Genomic DNA, 25913 nt, shown 5'->3' on the forward strand with positions numbered 1-25913 from the left:
TAAAAGTGATTCTGTGGTTACGATGTTCTCTGTGGTTATGATGTTCTCTGTGGTTACGATGTTCTCTGTGGTTACGATGTTCTTTACGATGTGTTCTCTGTGGTTATGATGTTCTCTGTGGTTATGATGTTCTCTGTGGTTATGATGTTCTCTGTGGTTATGATGTTCTCTGTGATTACGATGTTCTCTGTGGTTATGATGTTCTCTGTGGTTATGATGTTCTCTGTGGTTACGATGTTCTCTGTGGTTACGATGTTCTCTGTGGTTATGATGTTCTCTGTGGTTACGATGTTCTCTGTGGTTACGATGTTCTCTGTGGTTACGATGTTCTCTGTGGTTATGATGTTCTCTGTGGTTACGATGTTCTCTGTGGTTATGATGTTCTCTGTGGTTATGATGTTCTCTGTGGTTACGATGTTCTCTGTGGTTATGATGTTCTCTGTGGTTATGATGTTCTCTGTGGTTACGATGTTCTCTGTGGTTATGATGTTCTCTGTGGTTACGATGTTCTCTGTGGTTATGATGTTCTCTGTGGTTACGATGTTCTCTGTGGTTATGATGTTCTCTGTGGTTATGTTCTCTGTGGTTTCTGTGGTTACGATGTTCTCTGTGGTTATGATGTTCTCTGTGGTTATGATGTTCTCTGTGGTTATGATGTTCTCTGTGGTTATGATGTTCTCTGTGGTTACGATGTTCTCTGTGGTTACAGTGTTCTCTGTGGTTATGATGTTCTCTGTGGTTATGATGTTCTCTTGATGTTCTCTGTGGTTACGATGTTCTCTGTGGTTATGATGTTCTCTGTGGTTATGATGTTCTCTGTGGTTACGATGTTCTCTGTGGTTATGGTGTTTTATAGTAACACTCTATTAAAATGTTCTTAGCAGCACTTATTTGGCCTGTTATTCATCTCTGCTCCTTTCAGAGTGTGACAGGGATAGTTGGGATCGATTAACATGATGCCGGGCTTAAACACTTCTTCACAGGAGTGTGTATGAGACAGAGACTTCTGTCAGTCTGCCCCAGGGCAGTTACAGTAGTAACTTACCACCAGTGTTGAATGAATAAACACTGTACAGATGTGTACAGCAGCTGAGTCCCACAGGCTTCCTGTGTCCAGTTTGTACGTCCTCTTTGTCTCCTAACAGGACATTAGTGTTTGAAGGACAGGTCAAACTTTGATCTTACAGAAGACATGAAAGAAAGTGACCTGTGCTGTGACCCAGGACAGTGAGAGTGTCCTCAAACCCAAACCCTGTGCTGCTCCTGCTGACACAGTTGTGTATGGTCGTGTATGGTCGTGTATGGTTGTGTACGGTCGTGTATGGTTGTGTATGGTCGTGTATAGAGTCGTATCTGAGCCAACATGTGTCTGTGATCAGAATAAATGTGTGTGATGGTTGTTCTAGGACCACTGGCTTTCTGACATAAAGTGGATTTAATGAGTCTAATATTATTCAAGCATCTCCGTGAATAAAGGGAAAAGGAAGAGATGAAACATTTGCACATATTTGGTTGAGGTTACGTGGCCGAACAGCATCTGCTCTGAGGGAGTCTTTGGCACACGACTCTGCTCCTGCTAAGAGACTTTTACTGTCACATGGTCATGCTTTGGACCACTAATAAAGTTCTAACTGAGGGGGGTTCCCTATATCAATGTCAGCGTCAATTTTATTTCTATTTGGGCTTCAGCTTTGAAAAGGGAAATGCTCAGAAAATGATTCAGTGCAACTCATGTTACAAGGACTGACTCATCTGCACTTGATCAGGATCATTAGGAACGCTTTTTATTCATGCAAAATGTAAACTGTCCTGTTCCTGTTCACTGTCCTCACTGTCCTGTTCCTGTGTCCTCACTGTCCTGTTCCTGTGTCCTCACTGTCCTGTTCCTGTGTCCTCACTGTCCTGTTCCTGTTCTGTCCTCACTGTCCTGTTCCTGTGTCCTCACTGTCCTGTTCTGTGTCCTCACTGTCCTGTTCCTGTGTCCTCACTGTCCTGTTCCTGTGTCCTCACTGTCCTGTTCCTGTGTCCTCACTGTCCTGTTCCTGTGTCCTCACTGTTCCTGTCCTGTGTCCTGTTCCTGTGTCCTCACTGTCCTGTTCCTGTGTCCTCACTGTCCCCACTGTCCCGTCCCTCCGTCACGTCTCAGATAACCTGCTGATCGATTACCAGTTCACCTTCAGCCTGCTGCAGGAGGACGACCACCACTACACTGCTATCAACTTCATGGCCAGTCCAGAGCAGGTACACACACACACACACATGCACATGCACACACACACACACACCCACGCACACTCAGGCACACACACACGCCTCCAGCTCTCTCACATGTCCCCTACAAATGTTAGTGAAAACATTTCAAACTCAATTTCAGTACTACGGATTAGACTTGATACTGATACTATGATGATGATAAAAACACTTTTTATTTAGACAAAAGAATGTGTTCAAAGTTGTTCTTTCTTTTCTGTTCCATGTGTGTTCTATGTGTGTGATCCTCAGTGGTGCAGTAGGTTCATGTTGGTCCATGTGTGTGTACTAGTCTATGTGCTCTTATATTTGTTCTCATACAGATCAACATCATTCTAAACACATTCTGGAAAGGTTCATTTCTGTCCTGTGAATAGGACTTTTTTAGTATTTATACCTGCTCAAATCTAGTTTTGATACTAGTTTTAGTATTAATTAATATCTATATTCAATACTCTTCACCGTCCACACTGACATGTGTTAAAGGGACACGTAAAATTCTAAACAAACTCTGACTATGTCTTTCCCCATAAAAAACATACCTGAAGTTGTGTTTAACTTTATTTAAACTTATTTCATCTCTCGTGTTTAAGTGGCTCTCTTGCTCTGAGCCACATCGATCGAAACATTATTTTGTACATTTACTTTTTCCCTGTATCTGGGTAAAATGTGCCTTTCTACAGTCCAGATATTCCACCTGTGTGTATTTCAGCTTTGTGTATTTCTGTGTGTCGTCTGCATCTATTATAAGCTGTTTTACTTTTAGATAATCAGGAAGTGCTTGGTTTGCATGCTAGTTGTTTTAGCTTAATTATCATGGCACAACTTTGCAATGATCTCTGAGAGTTGTGAAAATCAAGACATAAGTGAGTAATAACTTTGTACCAACGCAAACTGTTTAAAATGGACTCTTTTTCATGTAGAACCAGTCTGGTACTACACTAAAGTACTACACTGTAGTACTACACTCTAGTACTACACTTTAGTACTACACTCAAGTACACTACACTTAGTACAGTACTACTCACAGTACTACTACACTCAAGTACTACACTAACACTAGTACTCACTAGTACTAACTAACTGTAGTACTACACTACTACTAGTACTACACAGTAGTACTACACTGTAGTACTACACTACACTAGTACTACACTGTAGTACTACTCAGTACTACACTGTAGTACTACACTGTAGTACTACACTCTAGTACTACACTTTAGTACTACACTAGTACTACACTAGTACTACACTGTAGTACTACACTCTAGTACTACACTCTAGTACTACACTTTAGTACTACACTCAAGTACTACACTCAAGTACTACACTCAAGTACTACACTCTAGTACTACACTTTAGTACTACACTCTAGTACTACACTGTAGTACTACACTCTAGTACTACACTGTAGTACTACACTCTAGTACTACACTAGTACTACACTAGTACTACACTGTAGTACTACACTCTGTACTACACTGTAGTACTACACTGTACTAACACTGTAGTACTACACTCTAGTACTACACTGTAGTACTACACTACTACACTGTAGTACTACTACACTGTAGTAGTACTACACTCTAGTACTACACTGTAGTACTACACTCAAGTACTACACTGTAGTACTACACTCAAGTACTACACTGTAGTACTACACTCAGTACTACACTGTAGTACTACAAGTACTACACTGTAGTACTACACTCAAGTACTACACTGTAGTACTACACACTACACTAGTACTACACTGTAGTACTACACTCTAGTACTACACTGTAGTACTACACTCAAGTACTACACTGTAGTACTACACTCTAGTACTACACTGTAGTACTACACTCAAGTACTACACTGTAGTACTACACTCTAGTACTACACTGTAGTACTACACTCTAGTACTACACTGTAGTACTACACTGTAGTACTACACTCAAGTACTACACTGTAGTACTACACTCAAGTACTACACTGTAGTACTACACTCAAGTACTACACTGTAGTACTACACTCAAGTACTACACTGTAGTACTACACTCAAGTACTACACTGTAGTACTACACTCAAGTACTACACTGTAGTACTACACTCAAGTACTACACTCTGTTGCTCTTGGATTCAACTGACTCCATAGAAGTTAAAAGAAAGTACATACAACCTGTTTCTGTGAATGACAGAGCTTAGCCTTTATGGAGCCTCAGTTAGTTTGTTTGCATTATTAGAGACATTCCCTCTCTGTGCTGGATGGAGGGCACTCACCGCCAGCTCACTGCTTTTTATCTTTGACAGTTGAGACATCTCACACTCAGACTCAGATCTCTGTTCTCTTCATCTCGCTGACTGTTGTAAGTTCTTCTACAACAAGCAGCGTGTTGGTAAAATTAGATTAGACGCTCTACCTGGTATTTACTGTCTTTAAAATGTGACAAACAAGAACTAGTTCATTTTAAACAGGTTGCACCGCAGTAAGTTTACAAACATTTTTCACAACTTTCAGATGACAGTGGAGTTTGGCTGTGATGGTGAAGCTAACAACAACTAGCATGCTATTGCTCACTGCCTGATTAAAGGAATTAATCAGAAATTTCTAATTAGATGCAAACAGAACACAGAGGACTTATTTTGACCTCAAGACCTGCTTATATTTGTACTTTAGCAAGACACATTCTGCTCAAATACATGTGAAGAATCAGGCACAGGGACTTTAAAAAGATTAAGAGAGTAACATCATTCCCACGGTGGCTATCAGAGGTGCAAAAGAACTTAAAACTACATAAAAAGTCCAAATTAATTAGTCCTATGTACAGATCAGCATTTGCAGATTATTGTTGAATCTATTAGACGCGCCCAACGCTGGTGTTATGAAATAGTATAAATGTTTATTGAATAATAAATATAATTTAGTTGGAATAGAATAGATTGTTTCCAGTGGAGATACAGAGTTGACGTTGGTATTGATTTTCTTCTGAATGCCTGGAGCTGTGTTAGAACATCAGCCAGGAGCAGACACACTGTTGGACAGTCGATAGAATCATTCTCCTGACTGTCCAACACTTTCACATGAGCCTTGGGAAGAGATTGTGCAATAATCTTTGCTCTATAAAAAGCTCAAAATATCCCAGAATGATGTTTGGAAGAAAGTGTACAAATACAGTCTAATAGAATTATTCAAATAGTTATTTGTGGGTAAAAGATCATTTGAGAGTCCGATGAGGTTCATTTGGTCTTCGGATAATTTATGTTATTAGTTTCTTTTTTCCGACCAAGGGTTTATTTTTCATACCTGACAGTTTCGACTTGTCACTAGCGCTCTTCCTCAGAGTGGTCATGTGATGTTGCTGTGACGTGTCCGGTCAACAACAGCAACATCACGTGACCACTCTGAGGAAGATAGTGACAAGTCGAAACTGTCAGGTATGAAAAATAAACCCTTGGTCGGAAAAAAGACACTAATAACATAGATAATTTGAGAATTATTCCACCCAGTAATAATAAGAAAAGCGGAAAATGAACAGAACATGACACCGTTTGATGATTCCTTTGGTGTTTTGTCTTGACAGATCAGTAAGAACCTGGACATGTCCATCAACGCCTCCAACAACTTCAACCTGAACATCAGCTGGTCCCTCAGCTCCACAGGTACGAGACTGTTCTACTCTCGGCTGCCACTGAACAGGTCTGGCAAAGCTTTTCAGAATCACAATCAGAATGACTTTTACTCATCCCCAAGAGGAAATTCTTTATCATTACAGACATGCTGATGATACTATGATGATAATAAAAACACTTTTTATTTAGACAATAGAATATGTTCAAAGTAGTATTTTCTTTTCTGTTCCATGTGTGTAATAAGTGTGTGATCCTCAGAGGTGCAGTAGGTTCATGTTGGTCCGTGTGTGTACTGGTCTATGTGCTCTGACACTTGTTCTCATACAGATCAACATCATTCTAAACACATTCTGGAAAGGTTCATTTCTGTCCTGTGAATAGGACTTTTTTAGTATTTCTACTTGCTCAAATCTCGTTTTGATACTAGTTTTAGTATTATGACAGAATGACTTTTACTCAACCCCAAGAGGAAATTCTTTATCATTACAGACATGCGAGTTTAAGGTCTAAATGAAGTATGAGTAACACAATAGAGAAGCCTCATAAATATGACGTATATCTTCATGTACAGTGTCACAGTGAGGTATGAAGAGCATTGTACAGTGAAACTTTGACAGCTTTTATAGTTGATATCACATCATACCAGGATACCAGCATACATCCTCCTGCTCCTCCTTGTCTTCTCACCTTTTTTTTTTTTAACACCTTTTTTTCTCCTGGACTTCCCTGTTTCTCAGAAGGGTCACAGCAGTGTTCAGACTGCAGGCAGCTCCAGGTCTAAGAGAGGAGCAGGAGGAGACATGTTTTATTCATTCATCTTGGCCATTAGCACAAATCTGCTGATCAATCACAAACACAGATCTGACAATGCACAGGAAGGACTGCCAGGTGGAACAGTGTCTCTTTTGTATTTCATATTTAAAAGGAGGTGTTGCAACGGGAAATGAGATTCATTCATTCAGCATATAGCCTATATGATATACTTAAACAGTGCACTGCATAAATGAGTTGGTCTCATTGTGAGTAGTACAGAGGCTGCACTAGCACGGACTCAGGACTGGCTCAGGTTCTGGGGTTTAGGTTGTGACTTTTCAGATCAGAGACACATTTTAGGTTTAAACCAGGGGTGCGCAATACATCGATCGCGATCTACCAGTCGATCACCGAGGTCGTGTGGGTAGATCGCTGTGTCTTAGTTCTCGTCTCGGACTCGCGTTTGGACTCGGTCTTGTCTCTAACTCGAGGTCTGACACTCAACAAGTGCGCTCATATTTCATTCCGGCCGCTGCTGTTGGTAATAAACTTGTAGCGGGTGCAGGAGCGTGTGGGGCGTCTCAGTGCAGCCTGTGCGCTCATTTGAAACCCGCGGAGACTCTACGGCACATCACAAACACACACGCTCCCTATGCACGGCTCGTCTGCAACAGCGTGTGCCCTCGTGTACCAGCGTGCATCACAGGGCAGGTTCAACTTCCTAAACATCCTACCTGTCCATCTGCCTCACGTCAGCACGCCGCCCCTCGCCTTTTCACGCTCTCGCTCCTTCCTGCGTACAGCCAACACAAGCCCCTCCCACAGTGCGGCTGATTAGAAGAACAAGACCAAACGTGAAGCAAAAACCAGTCTAAATTTGTGTTCCAGTGTTGACACAAAGCAGGTCTACAGCATAGAGCGGATCTACAGAACAGACCTACTGCCACATTTGGCTGAAGTTTGTCTAACAAAAGTGCACAAATGCATCTGTGTTTGTCACGATGTGCGTTTGGTTTGGTAAATGTGCAGAGGCTGGTAAATATCACTGCAAAACCAGAAAAGAATGAAACTCCAGTTTGGAACTTTAAAAAACAGGTTTAAAAATCTTTCTTCACTTTTTTCACAGTTTTGTGTAAAGTGCCAGAGGAAGTTCTCTTAAAGAAGGGGTTCTCAAACTGTGGGGGAGGGTCCAAAAAAGGGGCACAGAGTGTTTCAGTGCAGTTTGCTTGGCTTTGTATTAGGTCGATCATTTTGACTTGGTCATTTTGTAAGTAGCTCACATGCTGAAAACGTGTGAACACCCCTGGTTTAAACCAACTGGATTTCAGTACTGAAACTGGCAAACCAAATGAGAGACTTGTGTGAGGCTCATTCTGCTTTCTGATCCGACTGTCTTGAACCAAAACACCAAATTATAACAAACAACTTGGCCATCATGCTCAGTGTTTTTATAATAAAAAGACAAATCAGCATGATAACTGCTATTAAAAAGCTATTTTATATAATGTATGCATCTGGGGACACAGTTAGGTCATGGTTATAGAATTTAAAGTCAAAATCTTACATACAGTTCCTTTTAACACCACACTATTATCAGTGGCACTTAAAGCTTATACATGTCAAAGGTGAAAAATGAAATGTATTCCTAAATACAGTGCTTTAGTCATGTTTCAGCACTGATGTAACAGCACTGGAAGTTTGTACAGTATTTCTACTTTAATACCACACACATGTGTTGTTGTATGTGCCATAGCGGGGACCATCTCAGGAGAGGAGCTGACCGTCATCTCCAGAACCAACATCAGGGAGCACCGAGACTCCTTCTCCTGCGACAAGTTCAACTTCAGAGTCCACCACAACATCACCTTCTACGTCTACCTGTCCAACTTCAGCTGGCCAATCAAGATACAGGTAAGAGCAACGGGTGGGTGACTCTCGACACATGTCTCATATCAAGCAGTGGTAACAAGCTTCATGTGTGTTTGCAAATGAAGAGATTTTAGCATGATCATTTTTACGACTTTGTACTACCTTATTATTAACCTCTATGGTCTCAGGAAAAGACACATAGAAAATCTTAAAAACCTGTCATATGCATGTTCATATACTTTAGTAAATACTTCAGTAAATAATTCATATACTTTAATAAAAAACTTTTTAGTAAATAATGAGACACAGTGACTCTAACTTCTGCAAGAGACTGACTTGATTGATTGATATATAGAGACATAGATACTAGATACTTTATTCATCCCAGAGGAAATTCAAGTTTGCATTGTGCACCAACATTTGCACTGTCCACTGAGTCTCAGTGCAGATGAACAGGAGGACTGGTCAGGCAGGGTCAGCAGATCTGTGTCAAGAGCCCTCAGGACAAAAGTGTTCCTCCTCTTTGTCCTGCAGCATCACAGCCGCCTCCAGGAGGAACCAGCTGAACTCCAGAGACACAACAGAAAAGTTCTTATGCTACATTCAGATATTCAAATGAATTCAGATCTTTAAAATAAATCCCCTTCTTGTCGTGCCAGGGCTCAGAATGTTTCGACATTTTTTCTCAGTCCTCAGATAGAGTCCACACGTGTTTGCCATGCAGCCTTCTGAACACCATCGTCCTCCAGTATCTGCACCCAGTGCTCTGTCAGTGTGGACGCTAAGCTCACATGTTCAAGATGGACCTTCATCTTTGTGAGCACAACACACAGGAGTGAACATCTCCTCTGCTGGCTCTTCCAAATTCTGGTGGTCCCTCAACCTTCAAAATACTGCATAATTCACCCATTAGCATACTTTCACCACACTTCTTATGGTTCTGAAAGTTATATGGGCATCAAAAGATATACAGAATAAGAAATACATTTGTATGGGGGCCCCAAAACTTAGTTTTTCTAAATCTGACAGAATTTCACACAAAATTCCATTTGGTCATCCCAGTCAAAAAAGTCAGTGAAAACCATGTTCAATTTTATTTATTTTTTTTACCATATGGTGATGCACAAAAGCACCAGTGTTATTCTAATGGGAATCATCCAAAAATGTCCCATTCATGAGAAAAATATTAGTTTCATGTAATAATGGGAAATTTGTTACAATCACTCTTCATGTCATCCTAATCAAAAAAGTCAATGGAGACCATATGATATTTCTCACTGTGTCGCCATGGTGATGCGTGAAATGGCCCATGTTGCCCTTAAAGGTTGTATAGAGGATTTTCCAAGGAACGAGAAATCCAGCGACTGTTTGTCCTTTTTCAAATGTTGCGCATGCGTGAAACCACCCCCCCTCCCCTACAGCTCCTACGTAGAAACGCCTTCTCCCGCCTCCTCCTTACGCCAGAAACAGGTTTGTTTACAGCCGGTGCTGCACATGACTTGTAAACAACTAACTACAGTGTTGGTTAGGCAAGACGGAGAAGTGAGGAGCGGGGGGAGGGGGGGTGCGGACATTTCTCGCGTGGACGAGAAGTGAGGAGCAGGGAGAAGAGCGGAGCGGGGAGCGAGGAGAGAGGAGAGAGGAGAGGGGAGAGAGGAGAGAGGAGAGCGGAGAGGAGAGAGGAGAGAGGAGAGAGGAGAGGGGAGAGGGAGAGAGGGAGAGAGGAGAGAGGAGAGGAGAGAGGAGAGGGGAGCAGTGTGCGGAGATTCCGTGCCCAGAGAAGTGAGGAGCAGGGAGAAGAGCGGATCGGGCAGCGGGGACAGGAGCAGGAAAGGGGAGCAGAGAAGAGTGGCGGGGATTCCGTGCGAATGAACTAGCTACAACACGCAGCAGCAAGTGGGCTCTTTCTTTGCCTTGAAAATTACGTTTTCAGACATAGGATATCACATTCGTGTCCTGAAAAACGTTTGACTAGCTCTTGGAAATAAAGTACGTTTTCATAATAAGCAGAAGTTTCCTGTCCAGGAGTAATTTGGCGACCAATGTGTCAGTCTTTAGACCCTTCGTCTGCTTCAGTCGCGCCATCGCTGGATAACCCTAACCCTAAGAACCTGAGATTTGGCACATTGACTTTTCAAGTTGTCCCCATCAAAAAAGTCTGGGGTCCACTGTGGTATTCTGCATGATGTTTACCATGGCAGCATCAGAAACCACAGATGTTTTTCTATGCCAGGATGTCAGCGCTTTCAATGTGTGTTCACTTCTGTCTGTTTAATAATAATGGTCAAATTTTTCTATAGCACTTTTCCACCTTCAAGGCACTCAACAACTTTACAACAAGGAACCACTCACCCATTCACACACACATTCACACACCAGTGTACACAGACACCGTGGGCAAGGTGGGTTAAGTGTCTTGCCCAAGGACACAACGACAGCATTCATCTGTGGGAGCTGGAATCACACCAGCCAACCTGTGGGTCAGTGGATCTGACCACTCAACCTGTGATGTTTGGTTTTTTTTTACGTCAAGAGTTGGATTCAAACCACCAACCTTCAGATCAGTGGGCAAATGCTCTACCAAATGAGCTACTGCCGCCCTGTTATACATCAACTGCATAATAATTCATCAGTTTTATTTAGTGTTGTTCTGGACACTCAAAGACACTTTATAGAGCATTATTCATTCACTCCACTTCACTGGTGGTAAACTACTACTGTAGCCACAGCTGCTCTGGAGCAGTCTGACTGAAGTGAGGCTGCCAATCTGTGCCATCAGCCCCGACTTGCACCCCCCTGTTTAGTGACAAGTACAGCCCAAAGTCACAATAACAGACAGACAAGTCCTGAGGGAGTGTCAAATCATCGGCCGAGTGTGAAGCCCTGCCCACGTGGGCTGTTCAATGCCGCTTGCAGCTTTAATTTTCCATAATTTTTTCCCATAGATTAAAAAAAAATAAAAATAAATCAAACATTAAGAGTTTAAAGGCACAAGAGAGTTTGAAAAAATGTACACAATCTTAAGTATAAGTATTGTAATTCTTAAATATAAGTGGTTTAACCTGTGTCATTGGCGCTTTAAGCGCTCACCTTGTCCATTCCTGAATTTAAATATGACTCTAAAGCATTATCTGGACATTAAATGTACTTCATGCAGTTAAACAATAGGATAAAGTACAAATTGAGTTGAGTAAAGTCATACTCATGTATCAGTGTGTAGTTCTCTGAAGTCTCACACAATGGCTATTGTCTGGACTGGTGAACTGACCTGTCAGCACTTCTGCTCTTCCACATGTGCATAATTTCACTTACTTTACATTACTGTACATAATCCTCTCATCTGAATGCTGAATTTGATACTGGCGCTCACATGTGGTCTGTGGTACGCACTGTAGCAACCATAGCAAATCATAAATACACAAAAGCGAGGCCCACATAAAGCACAAGAGTCTGATTTCTTCCATACTGACATGGAGCCATTTAAACCTTGAATCCACTCCACAGCAGTGCATTAGAGTTTAAGGTCCAATAAGTAAGAACATTTGTCTGGATTTGACTCATTCTCCAAAGCCTCTGGTGCTGCTTCAAGAGCAGTGTGCCGACTTCTCCAAGACTGACTGTGTAATCCCTCAGAGCTCCATAGTGTCCATGTGTGTCTACTCGTCTGTGTGCTCTTAAGGACAATTTACGGTCCAGCGTCAAATCGTCTGCGTCACGACACAGAGAGTCTGTGTCGACACGTACCCCCTATGCAGGGCCTCTGCATCGACCGACGTGCACCTCCGAAATGTTCTAACTTCGCATGAAAACAACGCAGACGATAAGAGCTGTGATTGGTCGTCTGTACCACCGCTCTGTAGACATTTCCTGTCGGCTTTTCTTTCTTTCAGTATATATTGAGAAATAATGTGTTTAATGCAGCTTTGTATATGTGTTTACGTTTTACAGAAACGAAACTTAAAACCGCACGACTAACTTACATAAACTAAGCGCTCATAAAACAGCTCGCTCCTGGTACGAGGTCAGCTTCTGTTGGACTTAAAAAGGACACGACTCAGTGGAATATGAGTGTCTTTCTGTGACAGAGTCACATTGTACTAATGCTGAGTCTGTTCTGTGCTTTTGTTGCGTTAGAGATGGTTCATGTTAAACTTTTCAGAGATTATACGTCTGCGGGTCATACACACAGACACACGTATATATAAATGGACAGATATCATCGCCCCCTAGCGTTTTGGCAATGAATTACTTCACAGTGCACAGACCTCGACGCAGATCCATAAATCAAATATAAACGGCGACAAGGCAACGGCGGCAGTGCACGTTGAGTCGACGCAGAACTATACTTCAGCCTGTATACTTTTCAGCTCGAGATCTAAACACATTCAGGAGAGGTTCACATCAAAACTGGGTTTGGAACAAATCCTGGACTAGATCCAGAATTAAACCACGTCTCCATTTGGACTAAACATGACTCAAATCAGGACCCAACGAGGACAATGCACCCGTAGATATTTGTTACATCATCAAACAAATCAGCTGCCGGTCTCTAACTTCCAAAATGAAATGAAATCAAATCAAGATTGCTACGCTTGTTGTCAAAAGTATCAAAATCAGTTACTAATCGATACTATAAGAAGTACTGAAACAATCCACGAGGGAATAGAAAAGAAAGTACTATTTCATTTTGAAAATCACATTCTGTTGTCTAAAGAAAGAGGTTTTTTTTTTTTTTTTACCACGTGTTATCAGAGTCTGCATTGTACTGAGTCTATTTAGTATCAAAAATGAGTTTGAAATTTTAATGTTGTGACAGGACTGGTTCAAAACCTTTTGTGTTCCGTCATTATTTGATTTCTTCTCGTTCAGGGAATCAGCCAGTGTACCTTTTAGTCCACTTATCAAATAATATTGAGTTAATCTACAACCCAGATAATGCGAGCTATTGAACTAGAACTAATAGCCCCATAATCTGCCCCATTATAACTGCTCTATCTGTGCCCGCGTCTGCTGTTGGGTAAATACACGGGCATATAAATGTGCTGTTTATTGTGTGGTGTCTGTGCCCTGTGCTCGCCTCATTTGTCCATCGATCGGCTCTGCTTATGCATTTCCTATCAGCGCTACATTATCAGGCCTCATGTACTGCGCGGTGAAAGGCGAGATGATAATTACTGTCATCAGGACTATCCGCCGGCCATCTTGAAACCGGAGCGCCGCGCCCCTTTGACCTTGGCTGGCTCCGTGACACGTGGGGCTGCAGATGTGTAATGAGCGCGGGTGAGGTATTAGATGTTATAAAGATATGTGGATTGATTTTGGAGCAGAGCGGAAACACTGGGCCCCAGCTAAAGATCTGCAGTGTCAGGAAGCGTGGAGGTGGGATTCGTGTCATCAGAGCATCAGGATTAACTGAGAACATGGTGTGTAATGTACAGTTTGCCTGTTCTGCCTGTGTCTCAGTGGGTTTAATAAAGGTACATTAGTTTCCTAAACTAGCAGAAAACAGATTGTTATGTGTAGCACTCTTAATGTGAGTGTTACAGATTAAAGGGTGAATATTATGCTAAATTGACCTTGTTATGTTTTCTTCTCATTGACCTTCTGAAGTTGTATTTGGAGTGATTTGTGCATGTCTGAGCGATCATTATTTGCTTATTTTGAAGACACAATATTGCAGATCAACTCCTTTTTTCACTGCTCTTGACCTGTTATTAGATTCTGTTTTTCAGACCAACAGTTTATTTTCATCCCAGACAGTTTGTTCTGCTCGCTGTGCTCTTCCTCAGAGTTTTGTGATGTTGCTGTGTCGTGTCGCTCAGATGATTTAAACAGGTTTTGTTGTTGTCTTCCTACCGATGGAGGCAGGACAACAGCGCCACCTGCAGTCCCACTTCCTCAGGACAGTATCCCAGGTGTGCGAGAGTCAAAAAGCCCATCATCCCGGTTTATAGTCTCATGGTCTGCTTTGAACCATGAGGGATAGTCTGCTTTGATTCGCTCCACATACAGAATGTTCGCTGCAAACTCGGGATGATTTAGACAGTCAAATATTTCCTTTTTGGTTCTTCCTGTGGATCAATCCTGCCCATCACCTTCACCTTTCACTGTTTTTCAATTCTGTTGGGAAGAGAAACAGTTTGAACGGAGGTTTGTAGTCACAAAGGCCTGATTCCCTTTTGCATTTATGGAGTTCGCAAACACATTTCTCGAGTCGTTTTCTGCTGTTAGAACATCCAACAACCACACAATTACGATGTCCAAATCCCAAAACTAAAATATGACAATATCAGAACCAGAAACAAAAGTGATATGGTTCAAAAGACTTGAAAAGATCGGCTTTGTCAATAGACACATCCCACTGAGAAAACAAACATGGAGGTTTGATGCTCACTTTTTCGGAAAACCCTTCCCAGTATGAATAGCACAATGACCGGAAGTCCAAGATTCGTGATGTATCCCAGTCCCAGTGATGTTTGCTCTGTCCCAGTCCAGAATGTGCTTCTCTCTTTTACAGTGTCACAAACGGCCAATTTGAGTTCTTCCTGTTCTGCTTTGTGTTTTGTTGCTCGTGTGCATGCCTTTGCGGGGCCTTTTTTCTCTCAAACACCTGGGATACTGTCCTGAGGAAGTGGGACTGCAGATGATGCTGTCGTCCTGCCTTCACCGGTAGGAAGACAGTGCATCATGTGACTCTGAGGAAGAACACAGGGAGCAGAACAAACTGTCAGGGATGAAAACAAACTCTTGGTCTGAAAAAATGAACCAAATAACATAAATTACCAGAATCTGCTATTCGCTAGTGTGAAGTGCAGCGAGCATCAGAGGTGCTGACAACTTCACAGTTCACAGTTTCTAATGTGGAAGTCACTGGATGTGGTTTATTTTATATAAGTTGTCTGTGTTGTGCAAATGTGCAAATTATAACAGTGATCTACAGTAGAGGTGAGATCGGGCCTAAAAAATCCAGCCCGACCCGACCCGGCCCGCGGGTATTAAAACCCGACCCGGCCCGAGCCCGACCAATTAACTTGATTTGCAGGCCCGAGCCCTAAGCAAACCCGAAATGTCATATTTTATTTTGTGACTCGGGAGGAGGAGCAGTGCTCAGCGTCGAGGTGCCAGTCTTTTTTGCTCTCGTATGAAGCAAAGCGCCACATTGACGACATTCAGCGAAGCCAACGCAAGTTTCTGTAGCATTTTCAACAATCAATTTGAAGCTTTTCCACACCTCACTCTTACCGGTGCGTGTTTGTCTTTTCAGTTCTCCTGCCTTTAGTTTAACTTCTTGCTCCTCCATATTGGGGACACCAGGTCAAAATAGATGCAGACTTGCGGAGGGGAAGATGATTAAATGAAGAGGAGGCGTTCACGTGCGCAGAGCTCTGGCTCTGCGGATCCTGTTTAGTAGTTAAATAGCAATTACATTACATTACTTCTCTGTTTTATCCATATTATTTATTTTATAACAAGTATTCCTTAGTTTAGTATCCACACATCGTTTTAGCATACATTTTAAACATATATTTATTTGAAGCCCGAGCCCGACCCGACCCGAAGTAATGATTGACATTTTAGGCAAATTCGGGTCGGGTCGGGTCGGGCTTGGGCTCGGTCTTAAGATCTTACCTCTAATCTACAGGCAGTGTTGGGGAGTAACAGATTACATGTACCGGAGTTATGTAATCAGAGTACAAATTATGAGTAACTGTATTCAGTTACAGTTACTGTTTCAGTGAGTGGTAATTGGATTACAGTTACTTTGTTGAAATAAATGGATTACATGTTGGTATTTTCCTGTTTTCACATTTTGGACTATATCCCCCCCTTTTTTTTTCTCTCTTTTCGTGCACAATAAAAGCTCTGTAAACATCTTGTTAATGTTGGTGGTGTCAGTCACAATGTGGACGAGGTAATTAATAATCGTCGTTGTTAATAATCTGATTTTGCATCATATTGAGTAAAAAACATCCAATATTACAGATTTTTACTAGCACCTTTATGTTTGTACTGAAAGTTTTATTTTATATATATATATATATATAGTATATATATATATATATATATATATATATATATATATATATATATATATATATATATATATATATATATATATATATATATATATTATAAACAATATAACACCAACAGTAGGGGGGACGTAGTTTAAGGCAGCAGTGATCTCATATAGAAATTATTTCTCTATCAATAATATTTTTTAATATGTTTACGTAAAGACTGGACTTTTTATTGTCTTTAAGCAGACAAAACATCTTATGTTGTTAAGATCCTAGTCTTTGCTTCTCTATAGGAAACCTGTTCATGGAGACTTGGGCTCAACAGACAATTTGAAGAGAACAAACAAGAATTTTCAGGATGTGTTGCTACATCCATGTAGTTTTAAAAAAGCATGATAATATCGAGTAATCAAGTAACGTATTCAGATTACGTTACTCACTTTTCACTTTAAGTAATTTAATGGATTACGTTACAAACTACATTTTGGTGTATGTAATCTGTAATCTGTAGGGGATTACAGTTTAAAAGTAACCTTCCCAACACTGTCTACAGGTGTCGTAGAATATAATAATTATATATAATTATAGTTCTGCTTTAAGGTTCAACTTAAGGAACACTTTATTGCCCCTGTAGGTTAATTTATCGTCTGCATTTGACCCATCCCTCCACGCCACTGGGGCAACCTGGCAGGAGCGAAGCCGAGTCTGAGGACCCATCTCAGAAGTGCCCAGAGGAAACCCGCCCAGACACAGGGAGAACATGCAATTAGTGTTGTCACAAAACAAAAATGTCAAACTCGCTTTTGATACTAAAGAGGAGTAAATGGTAGTACTTTCATTTCTATTCCCTTGTGTCCTTATATGTGTGTAATCCCTCCGTGGTGCAGTAGCAGTTCCATCATGGTCCATGGACATGATACAGCAGATCAACACGCTCTTCTATTAAAATCCTGCTGTCTTAATCTGATTTCCAGGTTGACACAACACACCAAACCCCAGTGAATCACAGTGTTTAGATCTCTGAGTCATTCCACATTAAAGCGCTCTCGAGTCCGCTCCCACATGACCGCTGAGTGTCCTCCCTCCGGCCTGCGCGGGCTTCTGTTTTACCCAGGACAGGGGGCAGCCGCTGGGCGCGCAGAGGTGTCAGGACCCCCCTCATCTCTTGTGGAGCTGACGTGGAGCTGCTCTGACACCTCCATTCCACTCTGGAGCACTCATCACCTGCTCCGTCTCTCAACAACACTGGACAAATGTTTTATGTGTAAAGTGCGGAGAGGAGGGGCAGGCCAGAGGAGAGCCGGGGCACCTTTTACCAGCGCCCTCCTCTTCTAATGCACTATATCTATGTCCCAGTGCCAAACGCTGGACCCCATTAGGACTCTGGGAAAAGTGGACAAAAGCATCAAAACACATCAGCTCCTACTATTTTTACACTTTTTTGTACTACTTAAATGCAGTGTACCCAATTTATTCCCTTGTATTTGAGCAAAATGTGTCTTGCTTCAGTACAGATATATTATATAAGCAGCTCTTGAGGTCAGAATAAGTCTAATAAGAAAGCATTTTATTGTCTGATAAATGATAATCAGTAAGTGTGCGTTAGCATTAGGGTTGTTCTGATGGATGATGTCATGATGGACAACCCAACATCATGATGGACGACCCAACATCATGATGCCACGCCCCCTCCTGTCAGAAACACGCCCTGATCTTCTGTAGGCCGAGTTAACCTCAAAACTTTGCAGGGATTGCACTGTAAATCACAAATACAAGTAATATACAGCTCGTTTACAGTAAGTACCTGCATGACATGACGTGTTGAGTCAACACATTCACCGTATCAGTTTATCATCAGTGCAGGAGCTCACGCACCACGACTGCTCTGTGTTCAACATGTTCAACATGATCTGCATGTGTCCAAACAAAGTGCAGTGTGTCTCTCACCGCTGAAACAGAAGAGCTGAAGAAACAGCATCAAACTTCTATCCACCTGAAAACCTCCAGTCTCCAGAGCGAGGTGTTTATAGAGTCTCAAAGCCAAAAGGCGTAATAATAAATCCACAATCAGTCACAGCCGGCAGTGTCCAGGTGAAATTTAAGCCAAACAGATAATATGAACCAAACTCTGCCAAAATCCTGCTCTTCATTGGTGAATATCTCCATGTGTCCAAACGAGTCGTAAAGTTCTCCCTACTTCTCCTCTGTCCAGGTAACCGCAAAGTAAAAGTGTAAAGTTCTTCATCAAAATAAGAGCACGTGCGTCATGCTCTGCCTTTGATATAAAGAGAGAATACAAGAAACAAAAATGAAACTGAAGCAGTGTCAGTCAGAAGAAGTGCTCTTCTGAACAACCAACTGCTGCGCCTTTCTTAATAAATAAAGATTTTTTTCCCTTACATGAGTAATTAGGTTAGTAAAATGAGGAAATTAAACATTTTAAGTAGAATAGAGTATATAGTATTAAAAATAAATAAACAATTAAAGGAGTTACATTTAAAGAGACAGTATGGTTGGTGCTAACACCAGTCTTAATTCTCTGCAGGCACTTTCACCATTCTTCACTGACGTCTCTAACTGCAGAAGTCTGAGCACCAAACTTTCAACATTCTTTAAAATATGTATAACTATTTCCCTCACTCCTCTCATAAGAATCTGAAGACTGCTCAAATGTTCTCTGACCGACGATGGAGGAGGGGGATATTTGACAGCATTCCCCAGAAAAAAACAGGCCTGGTTTAGTTTTAATCACAGCTCATGTTTTATTAATATGACTGGATGCTTTGTGGAGCGTAACCCATTTCTCTGTCCACTCTGAGTAAACATCCTTAGTGCTCTGGAGAGTCACATGTGTCCTGCATCATAAAAGACTGTGTAATGAGAAATGGAAGTGGCTCTAAATATGTATAACAAACATGTGTGTAAAAGCAGTTCAACAACGACAGGTCCTTCACTGCAGTTCCTCACGACCTGTGTTATATTGACCCTGTGAAGTCCCTCTCAATCCCAGTTACATTTGAATAAAGTCAAGACATTGTTGACAATTCATATACATGATAAACGCTCACATATAAAACACTTTTACAACAAGGAACTACTCACCCATTCACACACACATTCACACACATTCACACACACATTCACACACATTCACACACACATTCACACACACACATTAGGGGTGAGGTTAAGTGTCTTGCCCAAGGACGCATCAACAGCATTCATCTGTGAGAGCTGCAATCACACCGCCAACCTGTGGGTCAGTGGATAAACGCTCTACTGTCGTGCCGTACATTAAGTATTTGGACAGATGAATTCTGTTTTCTGTAGGTGTAAGTTGTTTATTGACAAATATTTGAAATAACAGGACAGGATTAGTCATGTGTCAGTAGATCAATAGGATGTGTCGTGTGAAAGGAGCTCTGAGTGGAGCTGCTGCTCCTCCACTTTGAGCTGATTGGAGCTGGTTTATGCACTGATGGACTGATGCATATATAATATAATATAATACACAGACTATGCACATGAATGAATTAATCTTTAATCTGATCTTTTTTTTCTCTGATTGTGCTGAATCCTGTTTTCTGAATGTTTAACTATGACCAAACCTGCACAGCTACAGATTCTGGAAGCAAATGTCTTTAAATCTTTTACTGTATATATACTGTATATATTTCACTGTTCAGTCCAAATGTCACCATCAAACGTGTGGAGGCCCAGTGCACCTGTGAGGCACTACAGACAAAACTCCTCTTTTCATTTATTTTATTTTATTTTTTCTCTCTCAAGATTTAAGCTTTCACTTGAAGCAATGACATTGCACAATCTGCACTAAAATATGTTTTATTCATTCATTAAATCCACCTGCTTCCAAACAGTTCTATGGGCCTGTGTAACTTCAAAGGCCGTTTTCTCAAGATGCATTTTCCCCTTTCCCCTTTTCTCAAGAAATGGAAAGTTACAAAATATGTGTTTGATATTTAGTTTTAAATCCCCAAATAAATGAAAAAGCAACAAAGTTTGGCAGAGCCACTTGCACCCACGTCCTTAAAGTGGAACTAAACACAAAACTCTTTTTTTTTTTTGTTACTGCAGATACAGCAGGATCATTATCTACTCTTCTCTACTCTCCTTTTGGCAATTTCAGAGAAAATGTACAGTTTTCTGGTCAAAAACAGCACTGTGTGACTGTGGACTCTGCAATTTCAAGTACTACATGATACCACACAGCACTGTCCTGATTACAGACAGGTGCTTCTGATACAAACATCTGTCTGCAGGGGCGGAGTTTGAAGTGTGAATATCTGTTAGACCAATCATGCTGTTCTGTACACCTCTAGACCCCGCCCCTCCCCTCTATCTATTTTCACTTTTAAATGTCTCTGTTGTGTGCATACAAATACAGTGCTCTCTGTACATGAAAACACTACAGGATGAAAAACTGAGAATACATTTCCTTTATATTTCTGTCCTTAAACTACAGAAGTTTCAAACTGATCTCTTGAAATGTAAGATTTCACCTGCAGTGTCTCACCTTAAGTTCACCCGAGCGTGAAAAGAAACGTCTGCTCTTTTTTCTTCTTTTCTCAAAGTAAAAAAAAAAACTATTCCCTTGTTTTTATTTATGCCTCAAATCCAACAAACACCAACAATGGCAAAAGCAATTGTGTTTTCTTAACTATATTGTCCACTTTCTTAGAATAACAGCTTCTTTAATCTCCTCCAGCACACTCCCTCAGATTTACTCCCATTCCTCTCCTCCGCTCTGCGCCCTAACCCTGCTCTCCATCCTGCTCTCCGGCCTGGTAGCCCGCTGATGAAAAGGCGCTGTCAGGCTCGGCGGACATGTTGCTCAGACAGAGTGCTGGCGCGTGATTGGTCGCTGATTGTTTGATTGGATTTGCCTCCGCGCGCCGGCCCCGCTCTTATTTATCACCGCGCGCTGGCATCATTTAATCGGACATGCTTCTAATCTGATATCCCGCTCCCAAACAAACACATAATAAGTGCTGGGACTGCCCGCGTAGCATTAGCGCACTAGCATTGATAGCATTAGTGGTGGACAGACAAAGATACAGGAGCGCTCATTAGAATGGAGAAACTGTAGACGCAGAGTGCTCTTACAAGCCCAGAGGAGCAGCAGAATAATACGTCTCTTCTGTTGTGTTTGTGGAATTAATTGAGTTATGAGTTTGAACGGAGTAAAGTCATCTATAAATATCAGTTTTGCTTGTCTAAACCTGGAAAGACTTGCATAATTGTGAGGAGTTTTCTATGCAGTCTCTTAAAGAAGACATATTGTGCTTATGTCTGCTATAAATTATTATCTGTGACACCCGTGGACAGTGTTGGGAAGGTTCCTTTTAAAACGTATTCCACCCCAAAATGTAGTTTGTAACATAATCCATTAAATTACTTAAAGTGAGTAACATAATCTGAATACTTTGGATTACTTGATATTGTTATGCTTTTTAAAACTGCATGAATGTACCAACCACATCCAGAAAATTCATGTTTGTTCTTTTCAAATTGTCTGTTGAGCCCAAATCTCCATGAACAGACTTTTGTTTACTGTAGAGAAACAAAGACTAGGATATCTTAACATAAGACGTTTTGTCTGCTAAAAGAAAATAAAAAGTCCTGTCTTTACTTAACCAGATGAAAAATATTCTTGATAGAGTAATGCTTTCTATATCACTGCTGCCTTAAACTATGTCCGCCCTTCTGTTAGGTGTCATAATGTTTATTAAAAAACAAAACAAAACAAAGCAGAACATTCACTTTCAGTACAAACACAAAGGCACCAACCCAGTAAAAATCAATAATATTGGATGTATTTTACTCAAAATGATGCAGAATCAGATTATTGACGAGGATTGTTAACGACCTCGTTCACTGTGTGAGTGACACCACCAACGTGAACAAGACATTTACGTCACTCTTATTGCACGTGTTCTGTTTGGGTTTTCCGACAATGACAATGCACATTACCTGTAAATGTCATACAAAATGTTCACTTTATCTTTACTAGTTTTTCATAATATAGTTTTATGAGAAAAATGCAAAAGGGGGACACTTTCAGGAGTAAACCACACATGACACATATTAACCACATATAACCAGAGAAATTCAATTTGTCAACTGGACAAAAGTTAATTTGGTTGAATATGTTTCTGAGCTCATCCAAGCTGCTTCTTCAGTTCTGGTCAAAATGCTGGTGGATACTTTCTTATATCTGCCTGAAGGGAGGAGCTAACTACTCTGAAACTACTCTGAAACTAACACACACACTTGTTTACAGTTTCTGTTTGTTATTAAGCCTATTGAACTGTACAGTGTGGGGTCACATTAGCAGAATCATTCAGGGCCAGAATGGAGCTTTCACATCTCTGGACCTGACCTGGCATCACTATTGTTTTCTTTGTTTGTTTTAATTTAGGTTTGAGGATGGAGCTGTAAATAGGAGACAGATGATGCCTCCGTTTGTGTTTAAGGAAGGATTCTATGGAGTAAGAAGCTGTCAAAAATATTCGTGCACGTAAAATAGAAATCTGTGCGTATTTGGGAAATCCATGCATATTTGTCTGTAGTTGCGCATAAAATAAATATTTGTAAACTCTCAAATGAGTCCAGTCGTGCATAAAATATATTGTGTGTATTTTATCCATCAGAATACGAATTGAAAAATTACGACGTCATGAATTACAATCACGAAATGAAAATTTACGATTACGCTTTCATCAGTACGAATACGAATTCACAGACGGAACTTTACTGTCAAAAATACATCATCACTTCACAGACATTATTCATCGAGCAGAAGAAACATCGATCAAGATCAAGACTGTGCATGTTTAAGTTTGTAGCAGAGTAAAAACAGAGTAATAGCACAAGAAGCTACAACAGCGACCAACAAGTGGGTTCATTAAAATCTATTGTAAAAATGTCTTGAATTCGGGAACCGAACGCTGCTGTATAATATTGTGTAGAAACACCTCCTTTGAACGGGAAATTTCACCTATATGTTAGAAAACATAGTGGAGCCAGTTGGCAACATCCGACGTAACGTTTTCCCAGGGCTAATTAACAAATATCAGGTTCTCTGTAGGTTTAGATTAAAACATTCACGGCTCCAGCCACAGCGAGCATCAGTCAGTCTTCACTTCAGCTGCATTTTTTGCATGAAATGCCACCAAAAGTTCCTCGGGACGCTGAAATGTCCCAGTTTACACCAAACACCAAACTGTCTTGGTTACAGACGTCACAGCTAATGAAATGTTCCACATTACAGTTTAATGCAGCTTCCAGCAACAATTAATGTTCGTGTTTACAGGCAACACCTTGGTATGTTTACAGTATTTACCGGTAAGTTTAACGTCACTGTAACGTGGATGGATTAGCTAATTATAACCCATTATAACTCATGTATAACCCATTGTCTGAAATGCAGCTGAAGTGAAGACTGGCTGATGCTCGCTGTGGCTGTAGTCGTGAATGTTTTAATCTAAACCTACAGAGAACCTGATATTTGTTAATTAGCCCTGGGAGAACGTTACGTCGGATGTTTGCCAACTGGCTCCACTATGTTTTCTAACATATAGGTGCAATTTCCCGTTCAAAGGAGGTGTTTCTACACAATATTATACAGCAGCGTTCGGTTCCCGAATTCAAGACATTTTTACAATAGATTTTAATTAACCCACTTGTTGGTCGCTGTTGTAGCTTCTTGTGCTATTACTCTGTTTTTACTCTGCTACAAACTTAAACATGCACAGCCTTGATCTTGATCGATGTTTCTTCTGCTCGATGAATAAAGTCTGTGAAGTGATGATGTATTTTTGACAGTAAAGTTCCGTCTGTGAATTCGTATTCGTACTGATGAAAGTGTAATCGTAAATTTTCATTTCGTGATTGTAATTCATGACGTCGTAATTTTTCAATTCGTATTCTGATGGATAAAATACACACAATATATTTTATGTACGACTGGACTCATTTGAGAGTTTACAAATATTTATTTTATGCGCAACTACAGACAAATATGCACGGATTTCCCAAATACGCACGGATTTCTATTTTACGCGCACAAATATTTTTGACAGCTTTCTTACTCCATAGGATTCTCTTTCCTAACAAAGATTGCATCTTTAAATCCCCCTTCAAACCAGTTCTTTTCTCTGGCTCAGCTCTGTGCCTCACTGTCCTCAGAGGAGTGGCCCGCAGGTTTTAGGTGGAGATGTACAGCAGACTGAGGTCCTTTTAGGTGGAGATGTACAGCAGACTGAGGATCCTTTTAGGTGGAGATGTACAGCAGACTGAGGTCCTGTGTTACTCTCTCGTCTGTGTTGGTTCATCCTCTTGTGAAGTAGCTGTTTTGTTTCTCCAGTGTGGCGTTCACTGCAGTCTTCACTACACTGAACGGAGTAGAGCAGATTGTTTTGTTCGTGGCTCAGTGTTTTGTCCTTTGGCTGGACCAGTTTCTGTCTTAAAGTGTTTGTGGGTTTGAAACAGACTGGGATTTCATGTTGCCTGTAGTCTGGACCCAGGTCCAGACCTGAATCTTGGACCCAGAGCTCTAGATGTGCCCAGATAAAGCCTCTGTCCTTGTGTCTGTCACACTCAGACAGACTGGAGAAGGAGCAGTGTGTGTCTCATAGATCTTACTACAGGAGTGTGTACAGGCCTTTAAGAACAGAAATCATGTGTGCACAGGCCTTTAAGAGCTGACTTTGCATCACAGAAGAATCTTCTCATTTTAGTGACTTGAGAGCAGAGTCACACAGTGCACACTCACATTGCACATTGACATGTTTCAGTCAATCAAACGGCTGCATTTTGTGACAAGTTTGGACTGATGCTCTGCAGAGGAGAGAGAGTTGGTCTAATGTACATTTCAGCTCTTGATTGGCCAAATAAAACAGGGCCAAGGCAAAAGCTCTCAAAACTCTTCTATGTGTGTGTGTCTGACCCAAACTGCTCTCACAACACCACACCTGCAGGGGGAGCTCATGCAAAAAATATTTATGCAGAGGATGAGGAAACAATGTATTTATATAAAGACAGATTAACCGTGTGAATCATGAGCTTAATCTGACTTTTTACAGAGAAACACAAAATAAAAATAAAACTTCATTTCCCTCTCTTCTCCGCTCTGCAGCTGTCCTATAGAAATTCTCATCACCTCAAGAAAATGAATAGGCGTCTCATACACGGTTACAATTTGGACCACTAAGGCTGCGTTCAGACTGCAGCCTGAAGTGACCCAAATCCGATTTTTTGGCCTCTATGTTCCTGTATCTGATCTTTTAATGACAGTCTGAACCACACAGATCTGATTTTTTCAAATATGACCCAGGACACTTGGATATGTGCTCCTGAAACTGATACATATCTGATCTTTAACATGTG

General features: G+C 41.0%; 1 protein-coding gene across 1 annotated transcript in view; it reads left to right on the plus strand.

The window, feature by feature from the left end:
* Positions 1 to 25913, plus strand: part of atrnl1a (attractin-like 1a) — a 499802-nt gene that overhangs the window by 212985 nt on the left and 260904 nt on the right. The window contains exons 24-26 of the mRNA XM_055162865.1: positions 2147 to 2241; positions 5814 to 5892; positions 8369 to 8526. Of these exons, the coding sequence (XP_055018840.1) occupies positions 2147 to 2241; positions 5814 to 5892; positions 8369 to 8526 (332 nt within the window). The remainder of the gene's footprint in view (positions 1 to 2146; positions 2242 to 5813; positions 5893 to 8368; positions 8527 to 25913) is intronic.

This window comes from Boleophthalmus pectinirostris, unplaced genomic scaffold (assembly GCF_026225935.1).
Source record: "Boleophthalmus pectinirostris isolate CB_2022bp ecotype Guang Dong unplaced genomic scaffold, ASM2622593v1 HiC_scaffold_5, whole genome shotgun sequence".
Lineage (NCBI taxonomy): Eukaryota > Metazoa > Chordata > Actinopteri > Gobiiformes > Gobiidae > Boleophthalmus > Boleophthalmus pectinirostris.